Genomic DNA, 16,135 nt, shown 5'->3' on the forward strand with positions numbered 1-16,135 from the left:
AAGCCGGACTTAAACTGTCATATCGTGGCGAAAAGTTGTAATAACATTCACGCAGCTCCATGAGTCAAGGAAAGCGCGAATGAAGTAGCCACTTCTAAATGGGACCCACTACACAGTAGCTTAAGGTGTTTTGCTAAAGCAGCCATAATGAAATGAAGGTGTCATTGTTTGGATACTTCACACACACATGCTTTTTAATTTCACAGACTACAACTACCAAGCTGTAATCAAAGCACATCGATTCCCCTCTCACACCCTGCACGCACTTAAAACAAAATAAACAGGCGTCTCAGTCTCACGCATGTATAGGCAAAACTGTATCAGACCGTTAGCGTTGGTAAATCTTCCATTGCACAGAATGATTTTGTAGCACGCGTGCAATAAATGACAGTCGAAAGATACAAACAGTGCTGCTATACATTTTGCTTGGTATAACCAAGACTTATAGTTTTCTACAAATGCAATAAATCAAATGCCTCCATCACTCAACCAACGCTAACGGTAACATTACCTAGGTCCTTATTGATATTACAAGATTAACGCATTACCTGCAGTAAAACCAAGCATGTCCGATAAACATCCTCAGATTTATTTAGGCTTCAAGAAGAAATGGGAATTACACTTCATGTGAACATCGTCCTATCCTTATTAGATGTTCGCTCGCGGTAAATTACAGTCCTTGTATGAAGCGTCCATTTTTTTCCAACCCACTTTTAACTTCCAACAAAATTACGTCTCACTGCAACGATGCATCTAGTGGACAAACGACTACTTCTAGCCAATACTGAAAATGCAGCCATGATGATGATGATGAATATTTATTTTGGCTTTTTTTAATCCTACTGATTTTCATTTTTTACGAGGGCAAATCACAAATGAATGATTATGAGCCAGGTTGATGTGGGCCCTTGAGACCAACATACCATAAAAGATTCACAGAGAACTGTGTCTGCCCTACCCTCCTTTCAGGGGTCCAGTCCAGCGGGGGCTGCAGATGAAAACGAAAATGACGGTTCCATGCTATCCATGTGGGGTACATGCCCACCAAGTTTTGTGTACCCCGGTCTTTCAGTGTCCCCGAATCCTTTGTTGGTGTACATCACTAAATGTACACACAAATTATTTTATTGTAAGGCCCCCATGAACGAAAGTACACAAAACTTGGCATGCATTCAGAGGGTGTCATAATGATCCTACACTTTTAATTTCGTGCAGTTCTGACCTTGTCAGCCAGAGATATTGAGATGAAAACACCTAATTTTTTTTTGCTTTTTAATTTTTAACTAGGTGGCGCTATACATGAAATAAGTGGTAATGGGATGGGTTGACATGCCCCTTAAGACCAACATACAAAAAAAAGGTGGACCTCCTAGGCCCCACGGTTCTCGAGATATTCACAGAAAACTGTCTCCGGCCACCTACAGGCCAGTTGGTGTATAGTAACATAAATTAATTTATTGTGTGGCCCCCATGAACGGAATTCCACAAAACTTGGCGTGCATACAGAGGGTGTCATAATGATCCTACACTTCCAATTTCGTGCAGTTTTGACTGTTAGTTCACAGATACCTTCAATTACACCACCTCATTTTACTTTTTTGTGTTTAACTAGGTGGCGCTATACATGAAATGAGTGGTTATGGAATGGGTTGACATGGCCCCTGAGATCAACATACAAAAAAAAAATGGTCCTCCTAAACCCTGCGGTTTCAGAGATATTCACAGAAAACTGTGTCTGCCCTACCCTCCTTTCGGGGTCCAATTCAGCGGGGGCTAAAAACAGATCAAAACGAAAACGATGGTTCCATGCTATCCATGTGGGGTTACATGTCCACCAAGTTTGTGTGTAGCCCGGTCTTTCAGTGTCCCGGGAATCATTGACGGAAATTTGGGCATGCAAAAAAAAAAAAAAAAAAAAATCTGACTAAACCTATATGACCCTTGCCATGCTCCGGTCATAATAACAGGTGAGAAATTATGAAATGATTGCGAGTAAGCAGATCTGACATTATTAGGGGTAAGTAATTATGAAGTAATAATGTGTAAGTAGTGAAAGGTACTGTATTATGAAGTACTCTCAAGTAGGTAATTAGGAGTAGGAAATTACGGGTTGGTATTAATTAGGAGTAGGGAATTACAAGTAGGACATTTATGAGTTGGCAATTAGGAGTAGGACAGTACGAGTTGGTCATATAAAGTAGGGAATTACAAGTTTGTAATTAGGAGTAGAGAATTACGAGTTGGTAATTACAAGTAGGGAATTACGAGTTGGTAATTATGAGTTGGTCATATAAAGAAGGAAATTACGAGTTGGTCATATAAAGTAGGGAATTACGAGTTGGTAATTACGAGTTGGTCATATAAAGTAGGGAATTACGAGTTGGTAATTACGAGTTGGTCATATAAAGTGGGGAATTACGAGTTGGTAATTACGAGTTGGTCATATAAAGTGGGGAATTACGAGTTGGTAATTACGAGTTGGTCATAAAGTAGGTGCTGCTGTGACCTGAGCCCCGGGCCAGCAGGATTCCCCTCTAACTCCACCTTTACACTTCTAGGGCCAGCCGTAGGGAATTCTGGGAAGGTGAGTCTTAATCCTGTTCTTCTGACTTAACTCACACCCTCACAGAACCACCGTGGTGGACGGCCAATCAGCTGCTTGCCTGCACTCAGAGGTGGACGGCCAATGAGCTGCTTGCGTTCCCTCTGCCTCTTCTTTCTTAACTTCCTGTCCTCTTTGGCCTGAGTCTTCTTTCTGGGGCAGGTGGATTATGGGTAATCGGTTGCTGTGGTTACAGGGCTTTGCTTTATTGTGTGTGAGCGCAGGCACCAGCACTCTGCTACCAACCTTTCAACTGCATGGGACCACTCTATCCCCGTGTGTGTGTGTGAGTGTGTGTGTGTGTCCCTCTGCATGGGACCACTCTATCCCTGTGTGTGTGTGTCTTTGTTGGTTTGGGTATGTATTTAACACAGGGTTCCTACGCAGTATGGAAAACCTGGAAAAGTATGGAATTTGATTAGTAATTTCCAGGTCTGGATAAGTATGGAAAAAAGAAATAAAGGTATGGAGAAATATTTGTGTTTCCAGGCTATTGCATTTGCAGTACTAATCACTTCACTCAGGTCATAATGAACCATTCCTACTGTTGTGTAGCTTAACTGTCAGTCCCCATCGTCAAGATGCAACTAAGATAGGCCTACAACTAAAAATGAACCAGCTAAATGGACGAATATTAAGTGTCATTTTTTAATTCACTTCAGTTGTCCATACCTTTGTTTTCACCGAGTTATCCCAAACCAGATGTGGCTGCAATGTCGAGAATATGGTCAGAAAAATCTACCGAGAAGTTTGGAAATTTGACTTTGGAATTTTGAAATGGAAAATGTGTAGGAACCCTGTTAACAATATTTCTTTGTATTGTGTTTTCCTGTAGTTCTTTATTCAGAGGCACTGTATATGAAGTGTGTGTGTGTGTGTGTGTGTGTGTGTGATTTCTAAACCTAAAGTTGAGGTACTTATCAGGCCCTTTCATCCAAAGCAGCACAGACACACAAGGGTGGGTTGTGGAGTTGAACCTGGGTCGCTGCTCCACCTCACACACAACTATGTGTGTGTGTTGTGTTCCTGTCTAGGGCACTGGACATGGAGTGTGTGTGTGTGAGTGTGTGTCTGTGTGTGTAATATTTCTCTGTGTTGTGTTCCTGCAGGAAGCCCTGGATATGAAGAGAGGGTGTGTGTGTGTGAGTGAGGGAGTGAGAGTAATATTTCTCTGTTTTGTGTTTCTATAGGAGGCCCTGAATATGAAAGTGTGTGAGTGAGTGAGTGAGTGAGAGTAAAATTTCTCTGTGTTGTATTTCTATAGGAGGCCCTGGATATGAAGAGGGAGAAAGTGTGTGTGTGTGAGTGAGTGTGTGTGTGAGGTGTGTTTGTGTGTGAGTGTGTGTGTGTGTAATATTTCTCTCTGTTGTGTTTCTATAGGAGGCCTTGGATATAAAGAGGGAGGAGTTTGAAGCTCTGCCTGGCTGGAAACAGGTCAACTTGAAGAAAGCCAAAGGACTCTTTTAGCAACCTGGCAACAATTGCCATGGAGACGTGACTGTAAAGCACTGGGTGGGGCCTGAGGCTGATGATGCCCAGATGCCCCGCCCACCCATCAAGATGACTTCCTGTCACAATGCCATGCACGCACAGACAGAGCAGGCTGCTCCTGGATTTATTTACTAGAGATTTTACAGAGTGTGTGACTGAGGGGTGTGTGTGTGTGTGTGTGTGTGTGTGTGTGTGTGTGTGTGTCTGAGTGACCTTGATTTGTGCTTGGCTCAGCTTCTGTGTGCTACTGGGAGTGAAAGTCGCAATTGAAACACGCTTGTAACAATCACACATATTTATCCAGCCTGATCAGCCTCTCACACTGGCCCCAGGGCAACCCTATACAGCTGGCTGCAGACCTAGGGGCTATGTTTCCAACCTGGCAACCCCGTACAGCTGGCGGCAGACCTAGCAACCCTATACAGCTGGCTGCAGATCTAGGGGCTATGTTTCCAACCTGGCAACCCTGTACAGCTGGCTGCAGACCTAGGGGCTTTGTTTCCAACCTGGCAACCCTATACAGCTGGCTGCAGACCTAGGGGCTATGTTTCCAACTTGGCAACCCTGTCGCAATGACTGCAGCCATTGATGGTGGTGTATTTTTCCATCCTGGCAATCCTGCAGCACTGGCTGCAGCCCTCAAGGGCAGTGTATTTGTTCAACCTGGCAACCCTGTCGCAATGACTGCAGCCATTGATGGTGGTGTATTTTTCCATCCTGGCAACCCTGTAGCACTGGTTACAGCCATTAAAGGGGGGTTATTTTTCCAACCTGGCAACCCTGTTGCACTGGTTGCAGCCCTCGAGTGGAGTGTGTTTTTCAAACCTGGCACCCCTGCAACCCCCAAGGGGTGTGCAGACCGTCACTACCAGCCAGGAGGAAGCATACAACTCCACTGTCTCAGTTAGCACACAGCTCCACTGTTCCAATGTCTCAGTTAGCCTACAGCTCCACTGTCTCAGTTAGCATACAGCTCCACTGTTAGCATACAGCTCCACTGCCTCAGTTAGCATACAGCTCCCAGCTCCACTGTTAGCATACAGCTCCACTGCCTCAGTTAGCCTACTGCTCCACTGTTAGCATACAGCTTCATTGTCTCAGTTAGCGTACTGCTCCACTGTTAGTGTACAGCTCCACTGTCTCAGTTAGCGTACAGCTCCACTGTCTCAGGTAGAGGAAGCGTACAGCTCTCTGTGTGTTAACCAATCACAATTAAATGAAGTCTAGAGTTTTGTGAGTATTAACCAATCACCGTCGAATGAAGTCTACAGTTCTGTGTGAATTAACCAATCACATTTGAAGAGAGGCTCCGATCTCCGCCCTGCTGGGATGAACCTCTCACCCTGGCCCCCAAGGTCAGAGGTCATGACCTCTGCCCCCTCTGACGCTGAGCGCAGTGCTGAGGTCACATCCTGTGTGTTTTGGAGCTGAAGTGTAACTGTGTAATACAACTAGAGGTGTCTAAGTGTGTGTCAGTGTGTCAGAGAGCAGGGCGCAGCTGCAGCACCAACACTGGAGACCCTCTTCCTCCTCTGCTTTACTTTACTCTCTCTGTCTCCAAACCAGTTTACATGCAAGTGTGTGTCCTTTTTTGTTGTGCACCTAACCGCCAGCTCTCCTAGACGAGGCCCCTGGTGCGGGTGTAGAGTGTTTTGAGTGGAGGAGGGTGTGGGTGTAGAGTGTTTTGGGTGGAGGAGGGTGTGAGTGGAGGAGGGTGCGGGTGTAGAGTGTTTTGGGTGGAGGTAAGATGTCCTGTATAGTGCCTTGCTCCGTGTACAGTTTATATACAGAAACACTCCTCTAGTCTAAGTCTGCATTTCTCGGACTTTCTTTGTGATAAAATAGTGATTAAATAAATAAACAAATAAATAAATAAAGGAGGCAGTTTCAAACTTCTAAGTGTCTGTCCAATGCTCTTTTTCACACACACACAAACACGTACACACACACACACACGCACAAACACATACAGTGTCTGTTATGCCCAGTGCTTACACACAAGATGCACACACATATTATTGGGGGCCAAGCAGCGAAGCTGCGAAGGCACCCATTGTGTTTCTATGATTTCTTATTATTAGAGTGCATGAAAATGCAATCTACTGTTATCCGATTTCTTCTTATTACAGTGCATGAAAATGCACTGTACTGTTCTTCCTAGGCAACAACAACAACTTCTTATTACAGTGAATGAAAATGCACTGTACTGTTCTTCCAAGGCAACAACATCAACAACTTCTTATTATTATTCCGCTTACCACTTTTTCCGTACGCAATTTCTCTTGAACAGTTTAACTTAGAAACTTTGTTCAAACTTTGTAACGTAGGTCTTCAAACGGACCAAGCTGCTATGTCTTTTCAACTTTGAAAGTTTTATACTTTTTAAACTATTAAAGAAAAACTTTTTAAAAATCCCCATAGACTTAACATTGCTGATTGTGACATCATAATACGGCTGTTAAGCAATTAGAATCCTATGGCAGGTGTTCAGGCCACCTGGATCAACTGCCAGTCTTAGGCTTTAAGCATACAAACTGGCCTTATTAAGACTACACATCCTGTTCAACTGCTTCCTCTGCTTCAACTGCTTCCTCTCCAAAAACTGTTTCAAAATAAAAGTCCTCACTACAATATTTCACTGTTAAACAATTTAACCCTTTAAACTACTGAACTTTTCAACTGTTCAGCCATTGTAACTGTTACTTTTCATCAACTATGACTCCTACCCACTGTAGCTAGTTAGCATGGTTAGCATAGTTAGCATTTTCAACAAAACTGCTAAAAATGATTAGTTAAGTTAGCTAAGTAACATGGTTAGCATATTAGCATGCTAGTTAGCATAACTGTTAAAAATGATTAGCTAGGTTAGCTAAGTCACATGGTTAGCATAGTTAACATGTTAACATTGTTAGCATGCTAGTTAGCATAACTGCTAAAAATGATTAGCTAGGTTAGCTAAGTTACATGGTTAGCATCGTTAGCATAACTACTAAAAATGATAAGCTAAGTTAGCTAAGTGACATGGTTAGCATAGTTAACATTGTTAGCATGTTAGTTAGCATTGTTAGCATAGTTATCATTATAGTTTTGACTAAACTATTAGAAAACATTAGCTAAGTTAGGTAAGTAATATGGTTAGCATAGTTAACATTGTTAGTATAACTGCTAAAAATGAATAGCTAAGTCACATGGTTAGCATAGTTAGCATTGTTAGTATAACTGCTAAAAATGAATCGCTAGCATGTTAGCATTCTTAATATTTTAGCATAACTGTTATAAATGATTAGCTAAGTTACATAGTTAGCATTGTTAACATAGTTAACAGCATTAGCATTATTAACATAAAAAAAACTGCTAGAAAACATTAGCTAAATTAAGTAAGTTAAGTAACTTGGTTAGCATTATTATCTTTGTTAACATAGTTAGCATAACTGCTAGAAAACATTAGAGCCATTCCAACTGTCAGTTATCGTCAACTATCTACCTAAATAATTTAACCTTACACTATCTACCTATCTATTTAACTGTTCAGTCATTCCAACTATATTAAACCTCATCTACCAAGCAACCAATATAGTTTGTTTTTACTCTGTATGATATTTTACATCACAACTTTAGCATTTTCATGCACTGGTAATTCCTTTGAATTGCATTTCTAGTTACAGTGCATGAAAATGCACTGTACTGTTCTTCGTAGGCTTCTTCTTATTATTATTACAGTGCATGAAAATGCACTGTACTGTTCTTCCTAGGCTGCTTCTTCTTATTCTTATTACAGTGCATGAAAATGCACTGTACTGTTTTTTTTTTCAAGACATTTTATTATTATTATTCTTCTACGCATTTAATGCAGCTTCAACCGCTTAACGAGAAACTTCATTCAAACTATGTTACGTAGGTCTTACTTAGGACATGGGTGCTATGTATTTTAACATGGGCTGATGACATCACAATAGAGCCGTTAAGCAATTAGAATCCCTATGGCAGGTGTTCAGGCCACCTGTCCCAACTGCCATTCTCAGGCTTTAAGCATACAAACTGGCCCTATTAAGACTACACCTATTCAACTGCTTCCCTCTGCCAAAAAACTGTTTCAAAAATAAAAAGTCCTCACACTACAATATTTCACTGTTAAACAATTTAACCCCTTTAAACTACTGAACTTTTAACTGTTCCATTGTAACTGTTACTGTCATCAACTATGACTCCTACCCACTGTAGCTAGTTAGCATGGTTGGCCATGTTAGCATTGCTAACATTATTAGAGATTGTTAGCAGATTTTTGCAAAAAAACATAACTGCTAAAAATTATTAGCTAAATTAGCTAAGTAACATGGTTAGCATAGTTAACATGTTAGTTAGCATAGTTAGCATAACTGCTAAAAAATTAGCTAAGAGCCAAGTAACATGGTTGGCATGTTAACATGCTAGTTAGCATTTTTAGCAAAACCTTATCTACCAATAAATAATTTAACCTTAAACTATCTACCTATTTAACTGTTCAGTCATTCCAACTATATTAAACCTCATCTACCAAGCAACCAATATAGTTTGTTTTTACTCTGTATGATATTTTACATCACAACTTTAGCATTTTCATGCACTGGTAATTCCTTTGAATTGCATTTCTAGTTACAGTGCATGAAAATGCACTGTACTGTTCTTCGTAGGCTTCTTCTTATTATTATTACAGTGCATGAAAATGCACTGTACTGTTCTTCCTAGGCTGCTTCTTCTTATTCTTATTACAGTGCATGAAAATGCACTGTACTGTTTTTCCAAGACATTTTATTATTATTATTCTTCTAACGCACTTAATGCAGCTTCAACCGTTTAACGTAGAAACTTCATTCAAACTATGTTACGTAGGTCTTACTTAGGACATGGGTGCTATGTATTTTAACATGGGCTGATGACATCACAATAGAGCCGTTAAGCAATTAGAATCCTATGGCAGGTGTTCAGGCCACCTGTCCCAACTGCCATTCTCAGGCTTTAAGCATACAAACTGGCCCTATTAAGACTACACCCTATTCAACTGCTTCCTCTGCCAAAAACTGTTTCAAAATAAAAGTCCTCACTACAATATTTCACTGTTAAACAATTTAACCCTTTAAACTACTGAACTTTTTAACTGTTCAGCCATTGTAACTGTTACTTGTCATCAACTATGACTCCTACCCACTGTAGCTAGTTAGCATGGTTAGCATGTTAGCATTGCTAACATTATTAGCATTGTTAGCATTTTTAGCAAAACATAACTGCTAAAAATTATTAGCTAAGTTAGCTAAGTAACATGGTTAGCATAGTTAACATGTTAGTTAGCATAGTTAGCATAACTGCTAAAAATGATTAGCTAAGTAAGCTAAGTAACATGGTTGGCATGTTAACATGCTAGTTAGCATTTTTAGCAAAACCTTATCTACCAATCAAATCATTTAACTATATAAACTATCCACCTATTTAACTGTTCAGTCATTCCAACTATATTAAACCTCATCTACCTAGCAACCAATATAGTTTGTTTTTACTCTGTATGATATTTTACATCATATTTTTTGCATTTTCATGCACTGTATTTCCTTCAGGAAATGCTTTTCTAGTTCTTCTTATTTTTCTAACGCAGTTAATGCAGCTTCAACCGTTTAGCATTAGAAACTTCATTCAAACTATGTTACGAGGGTCTTACTTAGGACATGTGGGCTTTGTATTTTTCAGCTTTGTAACTATACTTTTTAAACTATTAATTAAAAACTACTCAAAATTTCCCCATAGACTTAACATGGGCTGATGACATCACAATGGACTAATTAACTTGATTTGCACCTGTATCATCTTCCAGCTGCTCATCTAGGCCCCATCAAAGAATCAGTTCAACTGATTGCACCTATATCAACTGCTTTCTACTGAACTAGACCAACTCTCTCTGTGTTTCTCCATTCTACAAGGATATAAGACACATTTCATCCAACTTTCTATCCATTCATCCTCTTCAAACCATTCACTCATCCACCCATTAAACTATCCATCAACATCCATTAAACAATCTGCCTATCAACATCCATTCAACTTTCTGTCTATCAACATCCATTACACTATCTACATTTAACTTTAAAACTATATACTCTGTCTCAGGCTTTAAGCATACAATATGGCTCTATTAAGACTGTCGTTAGAATTAGAATCCTAGGCCAGGTGGCCAGGCCACCTGCACCCTATCAGTTTCTCAGGCTAACCTTTTAAACTATCCACCTATTTGACTGTTCAGTCAGTCCAACTATATTAAACCTCATCTACCTAGCAAATAATTTAACCTTTTACACTATCCACCTATTTAACCGTTCAGTCATTCCAACTATATTAAACCTCATCTACCTAGTTCAGTCATTCCAACTATATTAAACCTCATCTACCTAGCAAATAATTTAACCATTTAAACTATCCACCTATTTAACTGTCCAGTCATTCCAACTATATTAAACTTTGTCTACCTAGCAAATAATTTAACCTTTTTAAACTATCCACCTATTTAACTGTTCAGTCATTCCAACTATATTAAACCTCATCTACCTAGTTCAGTCATTTGAACTATATTAAACCTCATCATGTTGGTTGCCAATTAGCACATCATCTGTTTTAACAATATATTTCACACCATATGTTTTGCATTTTCATGCACTGGTAATTCCCTGGAATGAATTTTTTTGGAGTTAGAGTGCATGAAAATGCACTCTACTGTTATCCGAATTCTTCTTATTATTCTTCTTCTAACGGCTTTTTGTGCGTTTAATACAGCTTCAACTGTTTAGCATTAGAAACATCATTCAAACTTCGTTATGCGTGGGTCTTACTTATGTGACTTCAGCTATGTATTTTTCAACTTTTGTAACTTTTATACTTTTTAAACTATTAATTAAAAACTACTAAAATTTCCCCATTGACTTAACATTAGATTATGACATCACAATAGCAATTAGAATCCTATGCCAGGTGTTCAGGCCACCTGGATCACCATATATGGCTCTGGCCAGGCCACCTGGATCAACTGAGAGTTTCTCAGGCTTTATGACATCATAGCAATTAGAATATTGTGCCAGGTGGCCAGGCCACCTGCATCAACTGTCAGTTTCTCAGGCTTTAAGCATACAGTCTCTCATTCTATGCTATAAGCCTGAGAAACTGTTCAGTCATTCCAACTATATTAAACCTCATCTACCTAGTTCAGTCATTCCAACTATATTAAACCTCATCTACCTAGTTCAGTCATTCCAACTATATTAAACATAATCTACCTAGCAAATAATTTAACCTTTTAAACCATCCACCTATTTAACTGCTCAAGTCATTCCAACTACATTAAACCTCATCTACCTAGTAAATAATTTAACCTTTGAAACTATCCACCTATTTAACTGTTCAGTCATTCCAACTATATTAAACCTCATCCATCTAGCAAATAATTTAACATTTTCAAAATAAAAGTCCTCACTAGCTAGTTAGCATTATTAGCATTGTTAACATTTTAGCAAAACTGCTAAAAATGATTAGCGAAGTTAGCTGAGTCACATGGTTAGCATAGTTAGCATGTTAATATGGTTAACATAGTTAGCATTTTTAGTAAAACTGCTAAAAATGACTAGCTAAGTTAGCTAAGTCACATGGTTAGCATAGTTAGCATTTTTTTCAAAACTGCTAGAAAACATGAGCTAAGTTAACTAAGTAACTTGGTCAAAATAATTAGCTTTGTTAGCATAACTGCTAGCAAACATTAGAGTCAATCCAACTGTCAGTTATCGTCAACGATCTACCTATATAGAGCCTTTAAACTTTTTGTCTACCAACACGCATGAAACTATCAGTATGTCAACAACCTTTAAACTATCTACATATAACTTTTAAACTTTCAACATTCATTAAACTATCTGTCTATTAAACTTCAACTTTTAAACTGTCTAGGTCTAAACTATCAACTTTTTATTAAGCTATGCTATGTCTGTCCTAGCTTCATTTTCATGCACTCGTAATTCCCTGGAATTACATTCTCTAGTTATTATTCTTCTAACGCTTTTTCTGCGTTTAATGCGGCTTCAACCGTTTAATGTAGAAACTTCATTCAAACTGCGTTACGTAGGTCTTACTTAGGACAGGTGTGGAATGTATTTTTCATATTTGTAACTTTTATACTTTTTGAACTATTAATTAAAAACTATTTAAAATTTCCCCATAGACTTCACATTGGCGATTATGGCATCACAATAGAGCACTTAGAATCCTATGCCAAGTGTTCCGGCCAGAGCCATATGGTTCCGGCCACCTCCAGCAACTGTCTGTCTCAGGCTTTAAGCATACAATCTGGCTCTCTTAAGACTACAGATCCTGTTCAACTGTTTCAAAATAAAAGTCTCCACTACAATAATTCCCTATTAAATAAATTAACCATTTAAACTATCCAACTAATTAACTGTTCAACTATTCCAACTGTCAGTTAACATTAACTATGAAATATTTGAACCAATCCAACTGTCAGTTGTCATCAGCTATGACTCCCGCCAATTGTGTCCTCTGCCACAACTGTTTGACAGCCTGGGCTTTTCAGTCAACTAGTGTGATCAACTCCCAATCTATATTCAACTTTTAAACTGTCTACTTTTAAACTATCAACTTTTATTCAGCTGTGCAACCACCATGTCTGTCCTAGCGTCATTTTCATGCACTCGTAATTCCCTGGAATTACATTCTCTAGTTATTATTTAACATCTTTCTTCCGCCGTCTGGTAAAAAGTGGTGAAATTTAGCACAACGATTGGGGACAGTCCAATGATTAATTTCACCAAGTTTCATGCCGGCACCTTGAGCGCTCTAGCGCCACCAACAGGCCAAAGTTGGACGTGCGTTCACGCACATAACTTTTGACCTGTTGACCCGATTTTGAAAAATGAGGTACTGTTGGAATCCTTGGACCAAGCCGAGTTCAACGCACCCTATGACGTCATTTTCCGCCATTTTGGATTTCATCAAAATCACTTAAAACATATCAGAGGTCACAAATTTTGTCCGATCGACACCAAACTTGAGATATATCATCTACAGACCATGCCTCATTAATGCATTGCTTTTTGTCTTCGGAACTAAAACCGTTCGCGCGTAATTCGCCAATCGAAATTTGTGGCGAAGCCGCCAAACAGGAAGTGAGCTCATATCTCAGCAACCCATTCATCTATCATAACCAAACTTAGTCCATGGACTCAGGACCCAATCAGGGGGATGCTCAAGAAATCTGGTGACCTTTGACCTCTAGGGGGCGCTGTAATTAAGAAACATGCCTTTTGGCCTTTAGCAGCAGTTGTGCTTAGAATTAAAACGCACTAGTGGTGTCTGGTACTACTGTTGAAGGTCCTTAAGCCGACCCAAGCCAACTTGTGATGTCAATGTAATTGATTCGGCCGCCATATTGGATTTAATCAAAAACCCAAAGAAGTTTTCGCAGGTCACAAATTTAAGCTGATCCTCACCAAAATTGGCAGAGACCATCTTCAGACCATGCCTGATGAATGCATTGCTTTCTGGAACAATTGACAGAAGCATTAGCCCGTAACAGCCAATTGAAATTTACGGTGAAGCCGCCAAACAGGAAGTGAGCTCATATCTCAGCAACACTTTCATGTATCAAAACCAAACTTAGTACATGCACCTCTGAGCCCATTGGGAGGACGCTTAAAAAAATTTGGTGACCTTTGACCTCTAGGGGGCTCTGTAATTGACAAAAATGCATTTTGGCTAGTAGTTGCTGATGTGCATTATTCTGCAATGGAAGAATGGCAGCCCATAGAACCGTCTAGTTAAAAGTTATACAATTTGGCACACTGATTGGGGACAGCCCAATAATTAATTTCACCAAGTTTCATGCTTGGTGAAATTAATTATTTACACACAGGCCTAAGGCACAGTTATGTACAATAATATGGACTTCTCCCTGTTGTATACTACACACAGATGTAACATATGAACACATCAGAATACAGTAAGAATACCCCAGAATAATTCTACAGGCTCCTCAAACGCTCTAGCGCCAACAACAGGCCAAAGTTGGATGTGTGTTCACAGACGTAACTTTTGACTCGTTGACCCGAATGTCAAAATGAGGAATCATTGGAATCCTTGGGCCAAGCCGAGTTCAACACACCCTATGACGTCAATATTTGACCTCTATGTTTAAATCACAGTAAGTGTGATCATATCTCAGTCAATCTTTTATTTTTGATGTGAAACTGATGACCGCAAGTTCCATCCAGTTCATTCTAATGCGTGCGTGCAGGGGTGGGACGGGCAGGGGCGATTGCGGTGGTGGGCTGGCTGGGGAAGGGGGCGGTGACACTCAGCCCTGGTTCAGCCACACGAAATCAGTTGTTTTGATGTGAAACTTGACCTTGTAACTCAGCCAATCTTGGGTTGTTTGGCATGGAACTTGCTGTGACTGCTTAATGCTATATGTCTGATGCAACGGCATTGATTTACATGGCAAATCTGGCCTGCTGAGCTACCTGCTTGGCCCCCTCATTGCTGCTTGCAGCTATATATATTTATTATTATTATTATTATTATACACATATTTTTTTTTTTTAATACCTGGAATTTACATTCACAGGTAAACGCGCTCAGTCATCAGGTGAAATCCAAAAAACTCCTGAAGACCCAGCTCTTCAGAGAATATCTCCTCTCGTAGCACTAACTTGTTCTTATCATACTCTACCTTTTAAATTGTTTTACATTGTTTTAGAATTGTTGGGGAATTTTTTTTAAAAGATTTTAAATGGTTTACCATGTAAGTTGCTTTGGTTAAAAAGCGTCAGCCAAATGTAATGTAATGTAACAGCAGGTTTTCTTGTGATCGAGGTCGTGTGATTGAGGTCGGACAGATGTGTATTGCTGAAACATGTCCCTCCCCATTTAGACTATAAACTCGCAGGAGTGCTTTAAAGCAGAAATCCAGACATTTTTAACCCCTAAATCGTTTTCCAAATCAAATTATTATTTTGTACATAAAATAACTAGTCTTGAATTTCCCCTTGGGCATCAATAAAGTATCTATCTATCTATCTGGGGTGGGGGGGGGGTGAGGTTGTGACGCCCCCTCACAACGCCGGCCTGCTGCACAGCTACGCTAATTACTCTAGGATATTGACCAGTGCTTACACACACAAAATGTCTGTTATTGGGACAGTTCTCAGACACACAGTGTCTGTTATGTCCAGTGCTTACACACACACACACACAGTGTCTGTTATGTCCAGTGATCACACACACACACACACACACACACACACACAGTGTCCGTTATGTCCAGTCTAATTTCACTTCCAGTGGTTTCACCTGACTGCACATGTCAGTGCCATTCCTGATTGACGAAACAAGATTTAACCCATTCTGAAGATTTTCCTCACGACTGGTCTCTCCTCCTCAGTGCTGATATCCTCCTCCTCTCCTCAGTGCTGATATCTCAGTGCTGATATCTCCTCCTCCTCTCCTCAGTGCTGATATCTCCTCCTCCTCTCCTCAGTGCTGGTCTCTCCTCCTCTCCTCAGTGCTGATATCTCCTCCTCTCCTCAGTGCTGATATCTCCTCCTCCTCTCCTCAGTGCTGATATCTCCTTCTCCTCTCCTCAGTGCTGGTCTCTCCTCCTCTCCTCAGTGCTAATATCTCCTCAGTGCTGATATCTCCTCCTCTCCTCAGTGCTGATATCTCCTCCTCCTCTCCTCAGTGCTGGTCTCTCCTCCTCACCACTTGTCTCCTCCTCCTCTCCTCAGTGAGCTGGGAGCCATATTCTCCAGGAGGTGAGCTACAGTGCGAAGGCTCTAATGTGTCTCGTCCTGCTCAAAACCCCTTTTGCTCTGGCTGCCTCCTTGAGCCTTCTCTCTGTGACTGAGCTTCTCTCTGTGACTGAGCCTTCTCTCTGTGATGGAGCCTTCTCTCTGTGACTGAGCCTTCTCTCTGTCTAACAATTCAATTCAGTTCAATTATTGCCAACGCTCAGTTACATACACA

The 16,135-nt window shown here is 40.2% G+C and overlaps 1 protein-coding gene across 1 annotated transcript in view; it reads left to right on the forward strand.

Moving 5' to 3' along the window:
• The window catches only part of svilb (supervillin b), a 78,520-nt gene extending 72,532 nt beyond the window's left edge, over nt 1-5,988 (forward strand). Inside the window, 1 exon segment of the mRNA XM_048228252.1 lies at nt 3,983-5,988. Within this exon segment, the coding sequence (XP_048084209.1) occupies nt 3,983-4,069 (87 nt within the window). The 3' untranslated portion in view covers nt 4,070-5,988.
• Nucleotides 5,989-16,135: the final 10,147 nt, after the last annotated feature.

Source organism: Alosa alosa, chromosome 19 (assembly GCF_017589495.1).
Source record: "Alosa alosa isolate M-15738 ecotype Scorff River chromosome 19, AALO_Geno_1.1, whole genome shotgun sequence".
Taxonomy (NCBI): domain Eukaryota; kingdom Metazoa; phylum Chordata; class Actinopteri; order Clupeiformes; family Clupeidae; genus Alosa; species Alosa alosa.